Source organism: Labrus mixtus, chromosome 21, assembly GCF_963584025.1.
Source record: "Labrus mixtus chromosome 21, fLabMix1.1, whole genome shotgun sequence".
In the NCBI taxonomy this organism is placed as follows: domain Eukaryota; kingdom Metazoa; phylum Chordata; class Actinopteri; order Labriformes; family Labridae; genus Labrus; species Labrus mixtus.
This window is the reverse complement of record NC_083632.1, coordinates 3,894,309-3,920,198: the sequence shown is the minus strand read 5'-3', so window position 1 is coordinate 3,920,198 and position 25,890 is coordinate 3,894,309. Positions and strand designations below refer to the sequence as shown.

General features: G+C 41.8%; 1 protein-coding gene across 26 annotated transcripts in view; it reads left to right on the top strand.

The window, feature by feature from the left end:
• The window catches only part of LOC132955077 (ankyrin-3-like), a 159,135-nt gene extending 137,227 nt beyond the window's left edge, over positions 1-21,908 (top strand). For all 26 annotated transcript variants that reach the window (XM_061027741.1, XM_061027737.1, XM_061027730.1 and 23 more), the window contains 10 exons: positions 7,321-7,395; positions 9,192-9,323; positions 9,536-9,679; positions 15,761-16,466; positions 16,569-16,752; positions 17,129-17,212; positions 18,688-18,771; positions 18,954-19,196; positions 20,239-20,310; positions 20,416-21,908. In XM_061027741.1, the coding sequence (XP_060883724.1) occupies positions 7,321-7,395; positions 9,192-9,323; positions 9,536-9,679; positions 15,761-16,466; positions 16,569-16,752; positions 17,129-17,212; positions 18,688-18,771; positions 18,954-19,196; positions 20,239-20,286 (1,700 nt within the window). In that variant the 3' untranslated portion in view covers positions 20,287-20,310; positions 20,416-21,908. The remainder of the gene's footprint in view (positions 1-7,320; positions 7,396-9,191; positions 9,324-9,535; positions 9,680-15,760; positions 16,467-16,568; positions 16,753-17,128; positions 17,213-18,687; positions 18,772-18,953; positions 19,197-20,238; positions 20,311-20,415) is intronic.
• The last annotated feature ends 3,982 nt before the right edge of the window (positions 21,909-25,890 follow it).

Here is a 25,890-nt window from a genome sequence, read left to right as displayed (position 1 = left end):
AACAGAGAAGCTCAATGTCGAGCTGCAGTCCCCTGAGAAAAAGCCAGTGAGACGAGAGCTAAAGGAACCGAGATCTTGGCCTAACTCAGCCTGCAGTAGCCCTGAGAAAACACAGCAGAAACCTAAAGCAGGAGATGAGGTACTCAGTAAAAGTAAACTCAGGGAGCCGTCGATTGGTAAGATCTTTGTCAGTTCTACTTCAACAGAACAGAAAAGTACTAGTTTACCTAGCAGTCCACAGAAAAGCACGGTGTCTCGTACAAGTGAGGACAGAATTAAACAGCAAATTAAAACTAGTGAGTCTGAACCTTCTTCCCCTGCTCATGAAAAATCCACATCAAAAGTCAGTGCTGTGAGAATGAAGTTTGAAGCTCAGGCCCAGAAACAAAGTCAGACCAGTCCAACCAAAATTCCTCCCCCAGTGCAGCCAAAGCCTTCAGTAAAGAAATTACAGGAGAGTAAACTTCCTGTTTATCAGTCATTTGCAGGAGCAAAAGGGTCTAAAGTGTCTGAAACATCCGAAGAAGGAAGCCAGAAAAAGGATATTGAGAAGAACATATGTGCTGCCACAGACAGCAATAAACAGACTTTAGTATCTTCACCCAAATTCCCAAAACCTACAGGAGATAAGTTGCCAAACAAAAACATCCCAGAGGCCTCACAAAAACAAACAAAGGAAACTGAAATTAATAAAGCGATGACTAAAGAGAAAGATATCAGTTCTTGTGGTACTCAGGAAATCAAAGAAAGCATTAGAGGTCAGAAAATCCAGACACCCGTTGTTGGTGATATTACTAGGAAACTTGAAAAAGAAAGTGAGCCGAAAAAGTATCAGCAAGCCACAAAAGGAGAATCAGTGTCCAGAGAAGTAATAGCTGAGGTGACGAGAGCAGACACAGAAGAACAGATCAACAAAAACCTCAGGAAAAAGACAGAATCCCAAATTCCTGTCAGATTGTCCTCTACTTTAGATAACGACTTGACAAAGAAACAGACAATAACTAAACCCTCACAGATACCTACATTATCTAAGAACAAAATCAAGACAAGTCCGGTGACTAGCCCAGCTAAGACAGATGACAGTCGGACTTTTGAAATTCTGGATAATGCACCCAAAGACTCTAACTCCAATAATCTTGCAAGCCCTAGAGAAACACTTGAGCAAGTCATAACCCCTCCAGCTGCCCTAACCACCACAGAGAATTTCAAGGGCATCAAAACTTTGCCCGTCTATGTCAGTGTCCAGGTCGGAAGGCAGGCAGAGAGAGAGGCCAAAGGGGCACTGTACACAGTCAAACAGAAATCAAACTCAACGCTCAGCCCCATTAGTCCAGATGATGACACACTAGAACAGGTCTCTTTCATAGATAGCTCAGGGAAAAGTCCCCTTACACCAGAGACACCCAGCTCTGAGGAAGTCAGCTATGACCTCACGTCCAGGACCCTTGATGGCTTTATGGGATTTATGCCCGGCAAACCCAGCCCAATAATGGAGGTATCTGAAGAATCAGAGGAAGATGATCAAGGCAGAGTTGTTTTCTCTTTTAAAGAGGCCTTACCTGAAAGCAAAACAAGTGTCCATGACACTAAAGCAGACCTTGCTAATGCTAATGAGCAAGAAACAAAAAATGATAACCAGCAGGAATTAAGTAATAATTACATCCAAAAAGAAACAACAGACAGTATCAGGAATGATCAAATTTCAAGGCAGGAGCAGCAAGAAGCCTCAAAAGACAAAGGTGTTGCATATATTGAGTTCCCGCCCCCTCCCCCTTTGGACTCAGCTTCAGAAAATTCCGATCCAGAAAGAAAGGGTTCCTGCGCCTCGTCAGAGACTGAGACAGAAATGATGGAGGTGAACTTGCAGGAAGAACATGACAAGTATCTGCTGACCGAGCCAATTATCCGTATCCAACCCCCAACGCCAGTGCTCCCTGGGGAAGATGACAGTCAATCAAATGCTGAGGATGATGAGTCAATGTTCCAACCAATTCCTTGTAAGAAAATAACTTCCAAAGTTTCTGGGGAGGAGGAGGAGAAAAGGAAGGAGAAGGAAAAGGCAACTAAATCCAAAAAACATGACAAAAATGGAAACAACAAAGAACCTCATGGTGGTAACAATGGATCCAATGGATCCAATGGATCCAATGGTTCCAATGGATCCAATGGTTCTAATGGTTCTAAAGGTTCAAATGGCAAAGGGGAGGACTATGAATATGAACAAAATGGAAATGACCAATCAATAACGGACTGTTCAATAGCCACAACTGCTGAATTCTCCCATGACACAGACGCGACAGAAATAGACTCTCTAGATGGCTATGATCTACAGGATGAGGATGACGGCCTGTGCGAGCAGGCAGATTTACGGTTGTATGGTCTTCCAGACAGCCGGAGAGATGTCTGGGCAACAGATACATATAGGTCAACTGACCGCTCTTTTCCTCCAACCAAACTGGAAGTTATTGAAGAGGAGAAAACCCCAGAGGAATGTCCCAAAGACGCTTTGAAAAAAGATACCGCTTCAAATGGGGAGACCCCTGATGGTGTAAGTAAGGATGGGGTTAAAAGTCAGGAACAGAAACCCTCAGATAAAGAGGGATTTTCAGACACTTATTTCAGTTATAAGTTAGAAGAAGAGTTTAATTCTCCTTTTAAGACTGTGGCTACTAAAGGGCTGGACTTTGACCCCTGGTCCAGTAAAGGTGGAGAAGAAGAAATTGTTGACATGGGAGGGGCAAAGGAAAGCAATGGCGAGCCTAAGCCTTTTGGACTGGCCGTGGACGAACAGTCTCAGGCAACAACACCAGACACTACCCCAGCCCGAACACCAACGGACGATAGCACGCCGACGAGCGAGCCAAACCCATTCCCCTTCCATGAAGGGAAGATGTTTGAGATGACACGCAGTGGTGCGATTGACATGAGCAAGAGGGACATGGTTGAGGAGAGGCTCCAGTTTTTTCAGATTGGTGAGCATTTCTTCTCAGCGGGCAGGTACAGGGTCAGGGACTCAGAGGTAGATGCCTCCTTACATCACAGTGATCAGTTTTATCCTCCTACAGACACCTTAATCCCTCAAGTCTCCATTCAGACAACTACTGTCCAGCTAGAAATATCACCTGCATCAGACATTTACAGCACATGTAGAGACTCTACTTCCAACACTGAGCCTACATTCACCACATTTAAAACGGGGTTCAAGTTATCATCCGATAAAACCTCTGACCCTTCAAATAGCACCTTTGGTCATTATAACATTACCTCAGGAAAAACTGTAGATAGTTCTTATTCTGTAACCTCACACCATACAGATTATTCTAATTTTGCATCAGGTATCACAGATTATTACTTAAATAACAGAGTTCCTTCAGGTACCGCCAAACAAAGGGACTGTTTGGATTGGACCTCTGAAAATCCTAACAATTATTACCAAAGCACAGATTCTTCTGCAACTACACAACAGAATACAAATCCCTCAAGTAGCAATAATCCTAAATCTCAGTATTTCCATTTAGAAGATGTACAGAGTGGCAGTATTGTGTATAACTTGTTGTCCTCTTCAGGACCCACTCTGCGGGAAGTCAGCAGAATAGAAGCATCTTTTAGCCAGCTAGAGGAGAGCAGCAAGGAAGGCACGACTTTTACTAATGTAGCAATAACAAACACAGGAGCCAAAGAGGTCAAAGGAAAGATATGCAAATCCAGGTTACCAGTGAGGCTACCCGGCCGCAAACTATGCAGTCAAAGTCAACCAATAGTTAAAGATCGGGCACAAGACAAGGTCAATACACTCCACTTAAGAGAACATGCAATGCATAAGGTCAGGGAAAGAGTAGACCCGTTTCAGAATTTATTTCCTAAATCTCGAATCCCAGTAATGAAAGCCATGAAACTCTCCGCTTGTCCTAAGGAGCAAAAAAAAGTTCGAACAAAGTTTTTGGCTAACAATAGTCGCATTCAAACTACAAAGGGTAATACTCAACTGTCTCAATACAGAGCAAGCACTGAACCCAGGTCCAGTGTGGGGAAAATCCCAGGTAGAAGTAGCACGAACAAGACAGGGCCAAAAAACTGTACAGTAGTCCCAAAAAACTTTAAAACAAGGTCTGTGAATAGTCAGGGAGCCAATCTTTTGGACCAAACCTTTCCCAGGGAGGCTGAAACAAAATTAGAGGGGAAAACACTGCCAACTGAGGAAGACGAGAGCCGCAGCCTCAGCACTACCGGGAACACTTCCTTGTCAGAACCATCTAGAGCATCTAGAAGTTCTCGCCCTTCACGCACCTCTACCTCCACCTCCACCAGCACCACCACATCAACACCATCTGCTAGAGATGTGAGAGCTGAGGTTGAGCAGGCCAGCAGTGAGAGGATGAGGCGGAGCAGGAGGAAGAGTAGGCGGACACTTGGAAGAAAAGAGCAAAAGCAGATGGAGAAGGAGGAAGGGAGTCAGGTTGATCAACCAATCACGGCTCCTGTCACGGAGAACCAGACTAGTTTGTAAACTCTTTCTAAAAACTTGTACCTTATCTTTCTCTATGAGATGCATGTAGCCGTTGTGGGTGATTTGTGACGTGACATTGTAAGTGTAGCTGTCAATTCTTCTTCTACTACTACTACTTCTTCTACTTCCTCCTTTCATTCTTGTTATCTGTGTCCTGTGCTGTCTGACTTAGACCAAGAGGGAAAGGCTAAGACACAGAGACTCTTATTGAATTACTTAAATCTGTCCTTGGATCCTACAAGACATTTCAGGTTGCCTTAATAGTCTTATGTCATGTAGTTTGACGTTTGAAATAAGTGAAGGATAGGAACGTTGGTGAATCTGCTATATTAGCGGGATATTGATCCCATTGCTAGTAAGAGCTTTGCTGCATAGTGGAATAGGTGCAGAAACTTCAACTTTAGTTGTCAGCATAGGTTGCAAGAACGCACATTTGAGTTAAGAGTTAAGCTTCTGATATACTTGCTTTGAACTACACATTCCTGTGCACATGATGGCTGCCCTGCGCGCATTTCCTGTTATGTGTTAAAACATCGTAGTCTCTTGCTTAAACAATCAATAGCATTTAAAGCTGCGTCCATGCTTCTTTTTGCAGCCTGGTACAAAAACCTCATTTGGTATGACTAGCTCATCCGTTACACACTGTACAGACGCTGATTTAAAAAAAAAAAAAAAATCCCCCGTTTTGATTATATTTAAGCTAAGCGTTATTCATGGTAACGACCGTGGTTGATCTGACTGATGGACGAGTCTGCCTCAGCTCCAGCTCTTTGCCTGTTGCTAGGTTGAACGACAGTTAGTTTGAGTCAGCATTCCCAATATGGCGACCACCACTGACGGTCTTCAAAGGTCTGCTCCAGAAACCAAAGGGTGATGTCACTAAGACAACATCCATGTGTTCTACTGCCAATGCATCCTGGACATCAGGGGGATTGCACATGGCCTGAGCACTCTGGTGCGCCCTCTAGAGGCGGCCTCCAGTAACACGCGTAGTACAAGTATGTGAAGATAAATGTTTATAATGCAGCTGGTTGTGTAATCCAGTGAAGGGTTAAAAAGCAAGTATATCTCTGGCCTCAGTATGCATCCCTGTTATTGTGGGGTCCTAAAGGCTACCCACACACACCTTCTCACTTTCATTTACTAGCCAGATTAAGCTAGGCTAGCCTTCCACCTCACCACACGACTTCACACCTCTCACTTCCTTCATGCTCAACATAATAAGGACCAGTAGAATATTTTTATTTTTTTTGGGGAGGGGGGGTTCATGACTGTTTTGGTCTGCTTGCCTGGTTTGTAGACATCATTTGGTGGAACTCTTTTTTTGTTATCTTTAAAGACACTGTGAAAACAATTCATTGGCTAAACTTGACAATCACAGGATTTCAGCTGCGAAGGAGTGGTTCAGTGCAGTCGATTATTCTCAACGTGGTGGAAAACACGATGCAGCTGGACTAGATTTGATTTCAAGTTAAAGCTGTGAATTGCTTTTATCAGTGGGAGGAAATGTTGCCTGATGGTAGATTGTCTGTGGATAGTGATGTGATAGAAAACTCTCTAACTCTCTGAACCTGAGTACTAATACTTAAACTACTTACATCAAACATTTAATTTTTTGTAAATGTGATTTGTGTTTGAACTTTTCTGGCCTCACAGATCCTCAAACTTTAGATTTTGTATAATGAGCTGCCTCAATAATGTTCTTCAGTAGTGCTAGAATTAAAGTATTTGTGACTTAAGGGCAAACATTTTAATAATTATATTATTTTCCTCTTTGATTAAGTTCTGTTCATCAGCCAGAGTATGAAGGCTAGTCTATTTAAGACACTATGGACATCTCCAGCACAATGCTCTATAATGCATATCTCAAGGTTTAAGACCATCGCCCCTATATACAGCTAATACAATTAAACAAACTTCATATAGTAGAGTTGTAACAATACACCAAACTCATGATACGATACATATCAGGATAGTTCAGGATTTTATATGATTAACTTATTTTTATACAGATATGCACAAAGGAGCATTAGGGCCACTGAAAAAATCAGAGATTTCAAGATTAAAGTCATAAATGTACAAGATTAAAGTCGTGGAAAGTTAAATATTTTTTACGGATTTAAAATTCAGTCCTAAATCAAATGTTTATAAAGAGTACTGCAATATATATTACTATGGAATCAATTTAATATTTATATATTTATATAGATTTTAATGTTATTGGGATGTATCGTTTCATCCCTATTATACAGAGTGAGGCTAGCTGACGTCCTTGTCTTAATGCTAAGCTAACGCTAACAGCGTTCCAACTTATTTTGATTACAAGTGACGTGCTATTGGTCACTCTCATCATTATCAGCAAACAAAAGTGAAGCTTACTTCCCAAAATGTTCAAGTATGTCTTTTAGGCAAACACTGAGTAAGTGAGGACAGTCTGGCCAGAAATAACGTTTTGTTTTCCTCGAAGTAAGACCTGGGACGGTGAGCTAAAGTTAGTCTTAGTGTTCTTCCAGTCACCGACACTGATGTACAAATGACAAGAGATAGAAAGTCTACTTAACTAGGAATTAATTACTTCTGCATTTAAAAGGTATTATTGTCAAAAACATCAAAGTTTAGAATCTAAAACAGACAAACTTTCAGTTCACAATCCCAATCTGTTTCTTTAGTTATACGTCATTGATCCCCTCTGTGGGCATTTTGTAGGATCTCTGATTTACACCATTATTTTATTTTTTTATCATTTGGATATTGTTGTCATATTATCATGTTATAACTATTTCTGTCCTGCCCTCCCCTGCACCCTCACACAGGCCCTCAGAGTCCCTGTGAGAGAACAGACCTCCGCATGGCGATAGTAGCCGACCACCTCGGACTCAGCTGGACTGGTGAGTCTGCACACATGTCACTTTCTCCACACTATAAAACACTCAGAAACAAGCATGAAAGGATGTTAGAATAACGAGATGTTTTTGCACTGCTGCAACGACTACAACATGCACTTCTGAGAGTCGTCAATATTTAATCTCTTAAAAAATATCTATCAATATATGTCTTGAATCTAACAGAATAAATCGTGTTCATTTAAACACCCACATGAGAGGAAGGAGCAGGACTGAGCCCAGCTTCAAACTGTTGGTTTCACAGTGTTTGGTGCCCCCTGGTGGACGTGTAGTATAATGCGTTTTGACTTAGCAGTGCTGCAGTGTTGTTTATGGTCTCATACATCATCATAACTATGACACAACATAAAAGTGAGAATATATTAAATTGTTATTTTGCAGTTGAATTCTTAAGATACAAACATACACACACCTCATGATAAGACGATATAAGAAGTCAAAGGGGCTTAAATAACACAGATTATAAACCTTTAATTAACTTTTATACCAAAAAGCTTCTATAGTAATGTATTTGTGTTCTTAAATGTGGTGTTGTTTTTTAATTTGAGGTGTTTAAGAGGCATTCGGATGATTTCATTTATATGACACACTCGAGTAGAGAAGGGTGTGGCCTCTGCAGATGAGTCCAAGCCTGACCGCCTGCACTGCAGCAACTGTCCCGAGCCTGCCTGCATGTGTGTGTGTGTGTGTGTGTGAGTGAGTGAGTGAGTGGGCGTCACCCAGTGTGTGTAATGTGTGTGTGAACAGTGTGTATGAGTGTGAATGTTGAAGTTGTGTGCCTATAGCTTTCCCGTGTAGTGAGTACTCATAAGAGAAAAGTAATGTCATCCATATTTAATGCGTGTTCCTGTTGCAGAGCTGCAGTGAACCAGTAAATCTGATGAACATTATGTTCTCTGCTGAAGTAAATGTTATAACCAGTCTGCTTCTCGGTACGAGCAGAAAGTCTCTATGACTAAGGATATAAATTGTAATGTGAGGGATGGCTGTAGTACTCTGTCTCTAATTGGCTAGTACGCACTGACTAAATATTCAGAAGGCGTCTTACATGCCACTATTTATAACAGAGGCTGATTATCCTCTGATGGATGGGCCACTTCTTTAGGCACCACCACACCACTGAGCTTAAAGAGGACATATTGTCCCCCTTCTCCACCTTTTCAAACAGTCCCCCTGTGGTCTAAATGAAACATCGGTGCTGTGCTGTGGTCAGAATATAACATGAATCAAGCACCAGAGGAGGTTTGTGACCCTGTATAAACCAGCTCTCTCAGAACGCTCCGTTTTGGTGTGTGTGTCTCTTTAAATGCAATGAGCTCCCCCCTGTTTTCCCGGTATAGAATTAAAAAATGGCGGACATGTGCAAAAGTTTTGTTCTAGTCTGGGGGTGGAGTCCATGGGTGGAGATATCAGGGGAGGGGAGGGGATTTATTTGACCAGAATCCCACTGTGACATCATAAGGAGAGCACATTTGAAACGGAGCATTTTTCTCTGTGTTGTAAGACTTATGCAGACCACAAACAAAGGACTGGATGGGTTTATTTCACATTTTTGTGGGTCAGTAGACACTCAGGTTACCCAAATATATGTTCAAAAACACTGTGAAAGTGGAATTCTCATAATATGTACCCTTTAATAGATATTCACCCAGAAGCCGGCCAGACTTTTTTAACATGTTACCTCACTGGAAATGACACTCTGAAGCCTTGAGATGTTAATGCGAAGGCTGACCAAACATATTCATGGTTTCTAAAAAGTGTGTTTTGTGTTGCTGTTGCAGAGCTGGCCAGGGAGCTGGATTTCTCTGTGGACGAGATCAACTTCATCAGAGTGGAGAACCCCAACTCCCTGACAGCACAGAGCTTCATGCTCCTAAAGAAATGGGTGCACAGGGACGGTAAAAATGCCACAAGTAAGCAACGTGTTTGAGTAAAACAAAGATCCTGATATGGCTGTCTTGTTTTAAAACCCAGGTCTTCTTCTACTTGCTGACACTTTGGGGGTATTACAAAACACATTTCAGTCGCTACTTTATGAATGAAATGAGTCAGTCCTGTGGAAATACAAAGTTACATGTTAGAAGGTTTCCTGTGAATAAAGCTTCTCCGTCTCTCTCCTCTCTAGCGGACGCTCTAACCGCGGTGCTGACTAAGATCAATCGGTTGGATATTGTGACTTTGCTGGAAGGGCCCATATTTGACTACGGTAACATTTCAGGCACACGCTGCTTTGCCGATGATAACGCAGTATTCCCGGATCAGTCCGATGGTAAAGTGTAGCCCACCCTAGCTGAACTCTCAGTCTATCTCTCAGTCTATCCCCTCTCCCTTCTTCACCTCCTCTCTCAGCCAGATAGTCAGACCTGACTGTGTGAACTAATACAGAACCAATCAGGCTTGACCAAAACAATGGACGCTAATTAAATTGAAAAGCAAAGTGACTTACTGCTCGAGCAGGTTCATTGAGCTCACTGCGGTTAATGGACCGTGAGGTAGTGACAGCATTAGTCGTCTATTTCAAGCAGTCACCCCAGTCAGACTGTTAGCTTCCAAAAAATGAGTCATTGGAGCCTTAAAGGCATATGATAGTTTTTTTTGGGTGATTATTGATAATACTTTATTAAAACTTCTGATAAATCTGTACCACTTTGGGTGCATGACACTTTAAAATAAATGTGACTGTTTCAAAAGCATGATCCTGAAATGAATGTAAGCCTTAAATGAAGCCGTGTCTCTGTCCCGTCTGATTAATGTATCGATCATCTTATTGATTAGATTGTTAATTATACGTTTTCAGATGGGTTATAGGCGCTGTTTCATGATTTGGTTTGACAATTTATGTCTATGTGTATGTCACAAGTTTAAAAAGACTCCCCCTCTTTTTGTTAACTTGTGTCATATGCTGTTAAAGATACATAAAAACATAATTATACCAGTTTATAATGATAGCATGCTCGCTTTAAGCAGCATGGCAAATCTTCCTCTCTGTCTAACTTTCTGTCTTTCCTCTTAATCGATTTTAAATGTGGCAGCTAAAAAAAATTTTCTGATTCTGACGGACCAAGTGAGGCACATTTCAGAAGTTTGAGATGTTTTACGAGTGTTACGAGTTATGAAGCTGATAGTCTGTGGTATCACTCAGGAGGTCAGCACTGGGATAACGTATCACTTAGGATAACTTAACGTTCATCGTCTTACCATGAAAATTAAAGTTCAGACATTTACACAGCTGACATGTGGCCCTGATATTACACGCTCAAATGTTTATTTTACCTCTTGCTGCTTTTTTAAAGATTGAAGACTCAAGATGTTTATTGTCACTCTGAACTTGCGCGCTAGCATGTGAAAAACTTTAGCAGGTTGGCTCCATTTCAAGGAGTGAATATTGAATATTAAAGGCATATAAATATGATGAATTACAATACGTTAAATACAAAACAGTGACAAGTTAAGCCATAATAAAAATAACTATTAAAATACTAATAAAATGAAAGAGAAAATATGTAGAATATACAGAAATCTGCTTGACGTATTGCACACAAGTTAAATTACACTAAAGCATGAAGTGTTTAATTTATTTTAAAAGATGTAAAAATAGTATAAATGTAAAGAATCTGACAAATTATAATCTTTTTTCAGCTTCTCTTTATTTAAGAGGAAATAACCCATCAGCGACAGTTAGCTTCAGGGAGACGAGCTAGCAGCTAGCATTAGCGTTCTAGCTTTTATCGACATTGCAATATACATAAAGGGCAAACATTTTTAGCTAACAGTAGGGACGTAATGATACCTTGAAATACAATTAAAAATCAACACTAAAAGCCAAAAAAGTTTGACAAAAAATATTTATTGTAGTACCTCTTTTTTTAACCAACAGAGGTCACTGTGCTTTTACCACCTTGAAAAATATACAGAAGGAAACAAGAAAAGGGGGTTTTGCATTTTTATTGTCAGAGAATTTAAAGAAATATATTTTCCATAAATTGACGTAAATCCTGTCTTCTTTTTTTCTCCTCTAGCTAGCTGTAATGTTAGCTGGCTAATAGTCGTGTTTGCAAGCTAACAGGCACGTTAAGCTAGGAATTGTTTAGGTGTTAACATTAGCTGTAAATGAGTTACTAAATACGCTGTGTTGCACCTAAATGTTGGAACAGCGTGAGCCTGGTAAGCTAAGACAAACTTGTGAAATGTGCCTCATAGCTAATCTGTCTAATAAGGTGTCTGAATGTCATGTTAACACAAAGATCAATTTGACTGTTGCTTTCAATCACAGTGAAGCAAAGATGATCTTTTTGCAAAGATGATTTGAAGTGAAACTAACATTTAACTGATAAAACAAATGAATTATAAAATGCATGGCTCTTGCTTTGTGCTGCTCTGATGTTGTTGGCCTTCAACAATACACTTTTAACACTATTCAAACGGGTGCCGCCTTTTCAACCTGCCACGAGTGTTCATTTGCAAAAGCACACGTGACTCTAATGATGTGCTCTATCCCGTAATACGCTCACAGACGGGTTGAAAACGAAACACTTTTTTTTTCAAAGTGTGCAGTGTATAATAATGCTTCTGTGTCACTGCTGTTAGCTGTTCTGTATCTCATCTCCTGGGTTCTCCGAGCCTCCCAGCCTCTACGCTCCACTGTAGCTTCTCCCGCTTTGAGACCAGCAGACTGCCAGCCTCCTCTTCCTCTGCCTCCTCCTCCTCCTTTTTCCTTTTTTTTTGCTTCTGAGTGACTAACTACAGCCAAAAAAAACCCAGCTCTAAGCACAGCTAACCAGCTAACAACTTCAACCAGCTGCTACCTTTTGCTAACTAACTGCTTCTGGATCCAGTACTGATTCAGTGGTAACTTCACCTTCCCCCCCCCCCCCCCCGCTGCTGAGCTCAGGCTGACTAGAGTAATACAACAGTGCCCCCTACTGGTATTAACAATCCCCAACATGAGTTGCAGATCTCTTCTTTCTCCTAGGACACCCACAGCTTCCTAGCAAGCTTTTAGAGTTAGCATAACCCCGACCATGCAGCTCTTTTCACAGGACTGTAACACAGAGTTAACTTTTTCTTGAAGTACAAAAAGAGATTTAAATACAAAAAATTGTAGTCTTATAGTTTAGTCTTCTGCTTTTCTCCAACTGTAAGCCGACAGTTTATTTTTACAGTCTATGGTTTGGCTATAGATGGGAGTGTGTTAAGCATTGTTTTAATGCTAGTATTTAAATGTTGGCTGGTGTTAACACCAATCAACCTCCATGATATCTTGGCTTTATGCAAGAAAAGTTAATATCCAACTTTAACATTGAATGGGATCAAATTCAGTAATATTTTATAAAGTAATCTGACATTCGATTTTGATGTTTTTGTTGATGCATAATGTCCCAGAATGCATTGCTCAAAGGTAATAGAAGAGCTGCATACAGTTTAAGAAAGCTCAAGAAAATCTTTATCTTAATCAAGTCATTTTTAATAGCCTATAGTGTTTACTGTTTGCATGCTTTATGCAATTTGGAGGTTAGCCCAACATTTATTTCAGTGTTAGGTTTCCCTTGGGTGATTTTGTTTATAAAGTCCTGCCTTTCTCATATCCCCACTTTTCATCCTTCTTCTTCTTCTTCTTCTTAGCTTCTCCATTAAATCAGTTTGCAGCTTAGCAAACCTAAGACCCCCTAGATGTCCTAATGCAAGAGGAAGCCAGAATATGTACCAAGTCCATTCACTTTGACTTTACATGAGTGGTTGTTCTTCTTTCTGCTGGCGACTTAGAGATCTATTTTTGCTTATTGACCGAGATAAGCAATCCCATGACTCTGGTGTGCAACAATCTTCGCTTCTGCAGCTTTCTGAAACATTGCGCCCTCATCAATCAAAAGTTCACTTCACTATGTCTGTATTCGTCTGTTTCTGCTTTTTTTTGTCTCTTCATCTTGTCCAACACTGTTTTTGTGTTATGTCTCTTGTGAATTGTGATAACTGTTTTTAGCTCCAAAGCTTCTTAGGTCTCCTACGTTCCCTCTGGGTCCTAAAAAGCCTCGGCCTGTTTACCCTGCTCCTCCTTCCTTTACCTGTGTCTCCTCTCCCTCTCCTCGCTTAAATCCCAGCCATATCCCCTTGTCATTTTTTCCCTCTCCTCCTGCCATCCTGTCTTCCTCCTCTCTTTTTAAATTCCCGTCTCCCCCTCCTACGCCTCCGGTTTACGTCCTACCTGTCGCTCCTGTTCTCCCTCACTTCATCGCTCTGACTTACTCCCCGCCTCCTACCTCCTCGCCCCGAAGCCCTTTGAGCTGCTTCACGTTCTTCTCTCCTCCTCCGGTTATTCCCCGTCACCTTCCTCTCTCTCCCCTTTGTCTGCCTTCAACCTTCCCTTCCTCCTCCATTTCTCCTCTTGTTCTTCAACCTCCTCCCCATACTGCCTCACGTCCACTGACGAAATCACCTCCTTCCTCTTTTTGCAACTCTCTCTCCACGTCTCCTCCTCCTCCTGTGTCATCCCATTCTGTGCATGCTCTGCCTCCTCCTCCTTCTCCTTCTTTAAAATGTGCCTCCTCTCCACCTCCTCCTCTACTTCCTCTGACTTCTACACTCATCCCCCTTTTCTCTCCTGCATCTTCTCCCCTCCCTGCAAATTCTCCACCTTTTACCGCACCTCCCTGTTCCTCTTCTTCTCCCCTAAATCATCACTCTCCCTCGCCCCCTTTACTCCCCTCATCCCCCCCTCCTTCCCCCCTCCCTCCTGGTGTCCCGTCTTACTTCAAGCGGGATCGTTCGGTTCCAGAAGTCTACATTTAGACGCTATGACTTTTGTTAAAATCTAACCAATCTGAAATCTACTTCAAATATTGCTCATGCTCTTAAACTGACACGATAATTGAGAACATGAGCTGAAGTCAGGCTTAGCTTAAAGTGCCCCGCTTATTGATTTCACTTCTGTTGCATTTCAGTTGTTACAATAAGTGCTTTTACAAGTTGCTTGCTTGACTTGCAAATGCTAATTGGAACTACAAAAGTTCCTGAGAAACTTTGCAAATGAAAGTAGTGTGAATCAATATTCATGTAAAAAAAAGATCTCAATATGGTATATGTGAGTTATCTGTCTTACATCTTATATTCTGTCTTTATATTCTTTTTCCATCTCTTTGTAAAAAAAATTGTCATGTGTGGTGCAGGTTCAGAAGTCACACAAGAGTCCCTACGTGTTTAAGGAGTTTTGATTTGGTCTCTTCAAGGCAGCAGAACGAGTTGTATGAGCAACACAACAAGCTGACAAAGGAACATTGTTTGTTTTTATGTATAACAAAATAAAGCTCAATTATCTTCATTTAGGGTTTTTTTTGCCACTCAGTCGGTTTATTCAATTCACTCTGGTGATGAAAAATTAAACCAATGCAAAATGCAAAAAAACTGCAGTTCCTCGAGTGTCCACTTGAGGCTGGAACCGAAGCCCTCAGAAGTCCCATTAACACCCATGTTAAAATGCAGATTTTAACATGGGCGTTAATGGGACATAAACATGTTTACAGCCTAGGAAAAAAATAGATTTAGTGTGAATAGCTTGTAACTTTATCGGCCCACACTATACAGGGGATACATTTTTTTATAACCCGTTTTGATTATATTAAGGCTAAGAGTTATGCAACATTAGGGGCGTGGCTTATCTGGCTGACACATAGGGTGTGTTGTAGCTGGGAAGCTAGGTTGAACAGAAGTAAGGTGGCGATAGCATTTCCAATATGGCGACTACCATCACCACCGTTTGGCTTCAAAACTCCAGCTTCAAAAAACCTTTTTGATGATGTCACTAAGAATCATCCATGTTTTATACAGTCTATGATACTGAGACAACACGGGCTGCCAATTTGGTTGGTTGTGATGAAGACTATTTTTGTATATTCATCAACCGTCTTTAATATTTATCTTAAAAGTGAGCAGAAACAAGCTAATAGAAGACATAATATTTGGGCTAACACGTTTAAAGTCAACAAAAAATACAACTTCAAATGAGAGATAATGTCGCTCAGTTCATGCTTGATGTGTAAATGCAAAACTTGTACTGCTAGCAAGTTTGCAAAACCAGCTTTACAAAGTGAAAATATGACAGTATTGTGTTACAGCTCGCTCCGCTGCCCCCAAGTGGCCAAAATATTTTGAATGCAGCTTTAAAGTGTAATTGGGTTTCACTTGTGTGACTTTTGAGCAATTGTGCTATTTTCAAATGTTACAAGTGTTTCTCATATCATCATCTCCACCACTCTTCCTCCCCAACCCTCCCATCTGCCCCCCCCCCTCTCTTTTCTCTCCCTCCCTCTTCAATCCCCTCACCCTCTAATCCTCTACTCCTGCCATTCAACCCCAGGATACCACAATATAGATCTGGAGCTGAAAACCCCCTCAGACCTGAACTACCAGCCCCCGACCCCTCTGCGCTCAGACGACTTCTTTAGCGAGGCTGATTTTAGCGCAGACTCCCCTAGCAAGAACACGCTAACTAGACCTAGTGACCTCTCGCTCACTCAGACCACCAGTACCTCCAGCAGCGATCCGGTCACAGTCGCCCCAGCCCCTGGATCCGGCGCCACAGGGCCCCCTATTGTCGGGGCTGAAGATACAGCCTTGACCTCTGGAGAACGGCTGATGCCCGCAGAACAAATGTCAGGGTTGGCCTCCTATGAGAGGCCTGATAACGAAAGAAGGGCGGTAGAGAAATCAGGAAATGGAACAGACGAGCAAGCCGAGGCCTTAGAGACAGAAATTAGGGCGGGGAATGGCGTCGTTTTGGAGCGTCAGGTAGAAAACCAAAAAGACGAGGCGGCTTCTGGTCATGAAAATGGAAGGCAGGAAGAGGAAGAAGAGGAGATGACCCAGGAGAGGCTGCAGAGTCTGCTGGAGGACATAAAGCTGGAGGGAGGCTTGGAGGACGTGGATATGACAGAGGAGAGGGTGAATGCCATCCTTGAACAAGTACGGCAAGCAGAGAAAGACATGTGTTCAGTTTCAGGCTGGAGAAGTGAGACCTCCGGCGCAATCGGCGAGTCAGCAGGCCCCGCCGCTGAGGAGGGCAGGTACGTTCAAGTTCATTTACACGCCGAGGTTTTCTTTCAGTCCCATTTGTGACAGCCTCTGGATTAATCCTCTCGATATATATATATATATATATTCCGCAGCCCCGACAGTCTGGCTGATTCACTGGAGCAGCCCCCAGCTCAGGCCGAGAGACTGAACGGAGGTCACAGTGAAGCGGGAAAGGAGAAGGAAGCCAAGAGGAAAGGATCTCGGGAGGACAGCAGCACAGCCGGACCAAGCGGAGTACAGGATGAGGGAGGAGAAAGGTCCCAGCACAAAGTCCAGGTGAGGGATCCATCTCTGCGGTCTCAGAAGCATTGAAAAGTGCAGTCTACTGTAGCACGTCCAAAAACCTTTTGGACCCTTTTTGTTTTCAAATCCAGACAAAATTTTGAACAAATTTGGGCACCGGTTTAAAAATACAGGAATTCTCCCTTTAATGTTTTAATGTGTACAGCCTAAAGCTCATCCCAGGAATGTAAACCTTCCCCCTGATGTTTTTTCCCATCTTAATTATTGAAATTTCAGCATTGGTCACATTTCATATTAACTCAAACCGTATGAAGGACTCCACAAAGTCTGAATTCAAAAGACACATGCACACACACGGTGACACACCGGGGTCACTAATGTTACCCTGCTGCTGGGCTGCTTTTGTCAGGGGGGTGTTAGAGCCGACGAGTCCGACTCTGACGAGGAGACCACAGTCACCACCAGGGTGTACCGCCGACGAGTCATACTCAAGGTGTGTGAGGCCCGGTGTGTGAGCAGCTCGAGGCAGAGTGAAGTTTGCATCGGCTCTGTGACTCCGTGCACGTGTGTGAAGAAGTCACAGATTCAGCTCAATAGATTCTGAATTTGACAGCTTTCATGTGTTTTTTTTAAGTGAAATCTTGAGAGTCTGTTTCTAACACAGGAGTGTCTTTGTGTGCAGCATCGTAGAGTCATACTTATTTTTGAAGTTGAACTTATAATACCTCTATTTTTAAGGTACTTGACTATAGTGTGTTTGAGGGAGCGTGTGTTGCTTCAGCTTGAAGCTTGTTGATCGAGTTGTTTTGGTTTGACGTTGCTTCCTGATTGGTGGACTTTGGCTGCGTGTTGTGCTCGATGTTTGTCTATAACACTATTTGTAAGACGAGGTAAATGTATTGATATGGCACATTTCAGCAACAAGGAAATTCAAAACTGGAGTTGTGAGGCTTGAATTCCACGGGAGCAGAAAATATGATTTTAAACCCCCTCGTCCGACTCACTGATGGAGTTTGTCTAATTAGATAAAAACACACTGAACCTTTAATTCGGATTTAATGCCTAATCTGTGATGTAAAAAATAGAAAATCACCTGTGAGCTGCTTTCATTTTAATTAATCCAACTATTTATTTCATTTACAGACTAATCTTTTAGTCCATTAATTTGCAGCAAATGGTAGAAAATCTCTCTCAGCTTCTCAGAGCCCAGATTTAGGCGGCTATTTGTCTAAAAATAGTTTAAAAAAAATAAATAATACCTTGTTTGTTGCAGCTGTAAAGTACAGACAGCATGTTTCTGTCTCTCGTTTCTTAGTTTGAATACATTAATGTGGGCTTTGTGGAGAAAATATTTCATGTTGTGTTTTGATTTTAGAATCATACACTGAAATGAGCAAATAGATCAAATATGAATGAATGAATGAGGTGCAGCAGGATTAGTGCTTGTGCATGATTGTGTTTTAGTTCCAGCAGTTTTAAGCTGAGAGTTTGATGCTTTCTTTGTCATTTGAGAGTTGCAGTGATTGACATGATTTGACACTATTTAGCATTTAAACTTCATTTATGATGAATCCATGTTTAACCATGAGTCCCAGCACATGTAGTGTGTTGTCAGTTGTGTAATGAAACTTGTGTAACAGTGTCGGTGTAATGTAAGCATCAGATGGGTTTCCACTTTGCTCCACACAGGCTCAACTTTAAATATAAGTTTTCAGTCATGCATCACAAACTCTGTCAAGGATGCAAGTTTTGGGACTTTTTTTTTCATCCGTCCAAGAATTTGTAATACCATCTTTACCGTCAATCTTTCTTTGCAAATCTTTAGTCATGAACTGAAGAGTGGGAAACCCATCTGATCTCATTTATTTTATTTTATCAGTAACAGTTTTAAAAACTCTTTCCAACCTGTGACTATCACCTGTACCTCCTCCATCCACTTTTCACTCATCCTGTAAACCTTCACCTCAGGGCGAGGAGGCTAAAAACATTCCTGGAGAGTCTGTGACCGAGGAGCAGTTCACAGACGAAGACGGGAATCTGGTCACCAGAAAAGTAACTCTCCTCTCCTCCTCCGTTATGTGTTGCATCTTTTTGCTGCACTTTATACACCTACAGTCTCATTCCTACGTACCCTCCTTATCCTCCTCTTCTTCTTCATAATTCTTCTTCACAAAATACCTCACAGCCTCCCTTCTCCACCTCCTCCCCCCTTAACATGCTTCTACCCCTTACAGGTGATCAGAAAGGTGGTGCGCCGTGTTTACAACTCTGAGGAAAGAAAGGAGAGTGAGAGCGACACTCTCACAGAAGAAGGAGTTGGTGTTGGTTCAGGAGCAGGTGGAGCTGCTCCTTCAGCAGCAGCAGCATCAGGAGGAGGCGGAGCCACAGGGGGGAAGGGCAAGAAGAGGGGGAAGCGTTCCAAACAGGGCAACAAGGCCGAGAAGTCTGGAGAGGAGGCCCAGAAAGGGAAATCAGAGGTTAAAAAAAACCCAAAAACAAACGCCTGACGTAGTCTGCTGAGCTTTCCTGGTTCACTCACACCTGCATGAAGCTGTAATGGTAGACGTAGATATACTGAGCCAAAACACTCAAGAGTAATGAGACACATTCGGTAGAAGGCAAAACCAAACTGAGCAGATACCCAAAAATAAAAAACCAGAGAGGCAGCGTGCGCTAACCGACCAGACCAGTACAAGACGGCAAAGAGCTGACGTGATGGATGGGGACAAAATAGAGCAAATAGCTGAGTGTGTACATCATGGATAGACTTGCCAATTAGTTTTAAGCAAGTTGACGTGTATTAAACCAGTTTACCAATGCAGCTCGAGGCTGGCTTTACTATTCTTCGATTTAGACCAAAGAAGCCAGTACTCTGAGACAAAACTGACTATTTTCCAGAGAGGTGCCACTCCAAATTTCTAAACTGTGATTGCTAATTCTCCTTGCCAGAGTTGGGACTTAAATTAAATGAATTAGGCTCAGGGTCGTGTTGTGATCTCTACAAGAATCTGAGTTGTTTGCTGTGAAAAAAAATCCCAGTTTGCTGTTTGTGTAGTGTGTCGTAGTAGAGTCAGACAGCCTTACTGTCTGTTCATGTGATTTGTATTTACAGTGTTTTGTGTGTGCTGTGTTCCTCTGTCCCGCTGTGTCAGCACTAATGGTGGACTACACCTCTGACCCCGAGTTGTTCCACAGTCCTGGCTCGTTGATTGGGCTTCAGATCTACTAACACTAAATGTTTCCACTAATGTAGAAATTATGTTTTTTCCTCCTCTCTAACATGCTGTAGTGATGCACGTGTGATTTAAGACTGCAAATGACTTGAAGTAGTCGTTTTTTCCTTTTTCCTCTTCTTGATCCCGTCTCTCTTTCAGCACGTCACCTGAGATCTGCTCACGTTATGTAGTTCAGCTCGACTAACACAAACCGTTCATTATTTGCATCAGCACAAAAATAACTTGTTTTTTTTTCTATCTCTTCCTCCTTTTCTGTTCTCTCTCTCTCTTTGATGCACCTTAGCCTGGAGATGGTGCCAACAAGAAACAAGGGAAGAAGAGTCAATCATAACAGCAGAGCGATCAACTAAACCAGGTAAGACTATGAGGCAAAGTGGTTGTGCAATATGTCAGAAAGTGTTTATGTATTGCCTATGAGCATTTGAGATTATGAATCAGTTTTTAATATATTTCCTTCCAGGTCCACTGACGTCCACTTGCGACACCACACACACATCCTGGGAGGGAAAAAACGGACTGGGAGCCTCGTCAACTCGGCCAAAATCGTGTCTGAAGCTTTCACTTTACAACGCATGACTTTCAGCAAGACAACGCAACAACAAGAGTTACTTTTCTTTGATTTCGCATGAGCATGTCACTCAAACTCACACACACTGTCGGAAACAACGTGGAAGGACACGCATGGACGTGACCTTGAACTTTTTATCTTCGACGAGACGGAAAGGGGCGTCTGTGACCAAAGATGGCAGAAACAGAAAAAACAGGAATACGTGTGATTCACTCTCTCAAGACACTCGCCTTACATGGTCTATTTTTTCCTCCTGGAACCCCACAGTATCGGGGGTGCACCGTGTGGTTCTTTTTTTAAAAAGATGATAGTAGATGGGTGATTTTTGTTGTATATAAATGACACTGTAAAAAAAAATCAACAACAACAAAAAAAAGAATCAGTAGCTTCACAGATTGTTTATGCACTGATTAGCGTTGAAGCTTCGCGGCGGCGGTGCGTTTGTATCGAGAGGTCGACACAGTGCGAGGCAGCCTCGACTGTGTGGCCTGACGTGCTCTTCCACATGATGAAATGAAACAACAACAAAAAAACGCTGTTTGTTAACGAACGGAGGAGATGGAAAAAAATAACTGCTCGATTTGGACGTTTCTTTTAAGCCAACTGTTCTGCGTCTTCGGGGAAAACGATATTCTGCTGCATGTGACGTCACTTTATTTCTAACGCCTTTGTTTTAGTTTGCTCCCGATTCTTAAGCACTGTAATACAACAAGAGAAGGCGGCCATGGTACTTCTGTCTGTGTGAGCACTCATTATAACCCAATCATCCGTCTAATGTAACTGATTTTTACAGACATGAAATCATACTCTTAACGCTGACAGACTGAAACTTTGATTAATCTCAAATCGGCTTGCAGCCCCCGTGTGTGTGTGTGTGCGTTAGTGTGTGTGTGTGTGTGTGCGTTAGTGTGTGTGTGTGTGTGTGTGTGTGTGTGTGTGTGTGTGTGTGTGTGTGTGTGTGTGTGTGTGTGTTTGCAGCAATCAATTAAAAATGTCATCATCCATACTGGAAGTCCAAGCTTTTAGTTCTGCTGTGGTTTTAAAAAAAAGGGGACTGTTTTATTTTGATGGTTTGATTCCTTTTATTTAATTGAAAAGCCTGTAATAACATGAGAACAGAGAATCTCGTTTTTAGCTCCTTTTTACAAACTAAAATCACTAAAATCACAGTATTGATCACAAGCTGTTCATTTTCTCTTCATGTGTAAGATCTTCTTTTTTTCTTCTTTTCTTTTCTGTTTTGTCTTTTTTCATACAAAAACCACCCGAGTCATCCGTCGTTGATGATTAATCTGGTACCAACATGTATGACGAACCAACATAGCCTACACTGGATGATCCAAGTAATAATTATTTAAGCAGAAAAATAAATTGTTTAAACTGAACGTGTGTGAGTCTGTGTCGTTTCTCCTAGTTCATTATGTTTTCAAAGTTTTGCCTCAAAAAAGGAAGGCAGGCAGACCATTAAGACTAATTCATTAAGCAGACGCTTTTAGTGACGTACATCAGAGAGTAAGAACACCAGCAAGGATCTAAAGAAGAGGAAACAATGTCAGGAAGTCCATATATCGAGCTTGAAGTCCACACAGGTGCTGACAGGCAGAGCACATCCACAACTGTTCTTGAGAGCTCTAATCAGCATCAAAACCATCCTGGATATCGTAATCATCAATATTATTAAGTGTGTAGGTGTTCATAAAGAGCTGGGTCTTAGGCGCAAAGGGACTCTGCAGATCTCCCAGTGTGAGTTTTATGAAAATCTATTTTAAAAAGTGAGGGGTAATATAGAAATACCAGCGTAAAACAACAATTAGTTTGTTTTCTTTTTTTACATAGTTTCTCTCCATCATGTCATCCATTGTTATATAATAAATTCACTTGCTGAATTAGTTGATTTGGGTATGTGATCAGGCTTACAAACTTGCATAAACATAGTTCAAGGTCACCTTTATTATCCCTGAGGGGCAATTAGCTTTACAGCCAGCAGTGAATAGAAAAAACTGAAATACACACAATTAACACTAAAATACACACATCAAGTGGGGACCATTTGTGCTGTTGAGGAGACAAAGTACCAGGGACAAATTTGTTTTTAAATCTGTTTAGATGTATATCTGCCACCAGATGGCAGCAGCTTGTACTCTGTATAAAAGTGCAGTCCCCAAAGATTAGCCGGTGCTTTCTTTGTAGCTCTGGCTCTGTATAAGCAGACACAGCTAGTAATTGAACATGATATATACACACACGCACAAGCATGATACATGTATTAATGGAAGGATCTCTGAGTGAGGGGCTGCCCACAGCGAGCACTCCAGGGCAGTTTTGGGGCCTTGCTCAAGGGCACCTCGGCAGTGCTCAGGAAGTGGACTGGCACCTCTCCAGCTACCAGGCCAATTTCTGTACTTGGTCCATGCTGGGACTTGAACCGACAACCCTCCGATTCCCAACCAAAGTCCCTACAGACTGAGCTACTGCCCCCCATATTTAAAGAGGAAACCCAAACTTGACATGAAAGACTTGTCAGCTGTGTGGATTCATCTCCGTGCCTCCCTCTGTGTTTCTTCAGACTTTCTTTCCACTTAAACGCTTTGCCACAGATGTCACAGCTGTGACTTTGTCCGCCCTCGTGTGTTTCTACGTGTTTTTTGAGGGTCCAGTGGGAACCTAAGTTCTTCCCCGCAGACTTTACACCGAAACGGCTTCTCTCCAGTGTGGGACCTCATGTGGGTCTTCAATGAGCAAATCGTGTAAAACTTCTTGTCGCACACAAAGCAGGCGTGCGTGAGGTCTCCTTTGTGGATCCTCATGTGTGTTTTCAGATACCCTCTCTGTCTGAATCTTTTTCCGCAGACACTGCAGAGAAAACGGCTTCTCGTCCGTGTGGGTTTTCATGTGACCCAACATACGCTGTCTGACGTGGAAGCTCTTACCACACAAGCTGCAGGCATGCATCTTCTTCCCTGTGTGGAGGAGCATGTGCCTCCTCAGGTTTCTCTCTAAAGCGAAGGTTTTCCCGCACACATTGCAGATGTACGGCTTCTCCCCTGTGTGCGTCCTCATGCAACCAAGACATCCTCCAACCGAGACGGGCTTTTAAATCGTCTTCACAGTCGTTTTCTTGGATGTAGGTTTGCAGGTGAAGTCTCAGGCTCTCCTCAGAATCAAATTGCTTCCCGCACACTCCACACAAATCTTTTTCCGTCTCATATTTTTTGACATGCTTCAATAACCTGGATCTGTGGCAGAAAGACTTGCCGCACACTTTACAACTACACTTCTTGTCCTTTTTTTAGATGTACGGTTTCTCTCCTGTGTGCATCCTCATGTGCATCTCCAGGCGTCTTGGCCGTCAAACGTTTCCCGCACACTCCACAAATATCTTTGTCCTTTTCATACTGCTTCACATACTTCATAAACGAGGCTGTATCGGAGAGAACTGCTGCACACTTTACAACTACAGTTCAGGTTATCATATGAAGTGTTTTCAGGTTTTTTTGGGCCTTGAGCATCATCATCATCATCAGCCTGTTCACTTTCCCTCCCTTCCCCCCCGCTGTCCCCCGCTCTACTCTCCATTCCGCTGAACCCAAATGAAGAGAGAGTAACCAGAGAGTAACCAGAGAGCCATAAAGTCCCTTCTGGCCTAAATATACTCTTTTTTCTCCTGAACAACAATGTCTGTTTAAATGTATTTATGAAAAAGGTGGATCATGATGTGGAAAACCTTTTTCATATCAATAGAAGATATCAACATGACCCTGGGTGAAAAAAGGCACCATAGAATGGTTGAAATACAACAATGACATCATGGTGTACTCAGCGGACAAGGGAAGAGTCCCGGTGGTTTGGGGTAGGAGACAATACACAGATGAAGCCCTCAGGCAACTGGACGACACACAATATTATGCCCATCTAGCTTCTAATCTCATTGAATCGATCAAAAATAACTGAAAACTATTTTGGACAATGCTTTTGAAAGGAATTGGATCACTAACAGTGAACGGGACTTTCACCCTCAATACTCCAGATTATCTTATTTTTATTTACTCTTCAAAATCCGTAAACAACTTAACTCTCCTCCAGGTAGACACGTCATCAGTGGAGAAAGAAGGAAGAGCTGTCAAAGAACATCCATGATGATGCTTTGGGGTTTCCTGGTTTGATGGTTGATGTGATCAATCAGCTCCTTCAATTTCTTATCACATGTGTAAATTGTATAGCTATTAAGGCTGCTAATCTCCTCTAAGGAGAGGTGGATTAGGCCAGAAACTGTTTCTTGCAGTGCTGCTTGGTCTGATTCAAAAGGAGTCTTAACTACTGGCTCACATAGGGTCTTGGCACACATTTTAAAATGGAACCCCAGTGACTCATAATTACTGTTAACGAAGCTGCTAAGCTGAACAAAGGTAAGTCAACAGGAGGGCAAATATCATCTCGATTTTAAATCTTGTTGTTGTTTACTCTATCCTGGAAGCTACACGCACCTCTCAGACAGCTGGATACTTTGGTGTTGGTTCAAGTCTCAACTGGACAAATGGCTTAATTGTTGCCTCAAACAACATAGAGCACAAAATTTAAGTATGCTTTGCATGAAATGATAAGTAAGTTTTCAAAAGAAAAAAAAATCTTTAGAATAATTACTTGCATATTAAAATTCTGGATTACTGTGCTAAAACAATGCGATAAAGCTGGTTTATTAGGTGACTCACACGGGGCACCAATTATGTTGGGGCTTTGAAGGCCTGACACAAGTCAATGATAATTTGGGGGTTTTGATGAGCTCACACGCGCACAACAATTATGTTGGTAAACAAAACAAACAACTACTATTGGACTTACAAAAGAATCACAGGAGACTAAAACTCACTGTGTATTTTGAAATAATAAAAAGTGATGAACATTTGAGACCGGAACACAGAAAGGAACGTTCACGAGCAACAGATGATTAGACATGTTTCAATCAATCACTATTTGATATCATATTCAACATTTACCTAGAGTTCCTCCATCGAAAACAGGGATGATTCCAGCTGTTCACTAGAATGTCTGTTCTGCAGTCTCCTTCACTGCTGTAAGGAACATGGATGTGGGATTCCTTTCTATAGAACTATCATTCATTTCTTCAGTTGACACTGGTGAATCAGGGATTTTTTCTGCCAAGTTTGGTCCAACATTCACAAAATAATTATTAAAGCTATTTGCCACCTCTTTCATATTATAATTTTCTTTACCATCATCAATAAAATACAGAGGATAGCTTATTTGTTTAGAACAATTTCTAATAATACTATTTAATATATCCCATATTCCTTTCACATTTTTATTATAATCTATTATTTTACTGTAGTAGTCCTTCCTGTATCTCCT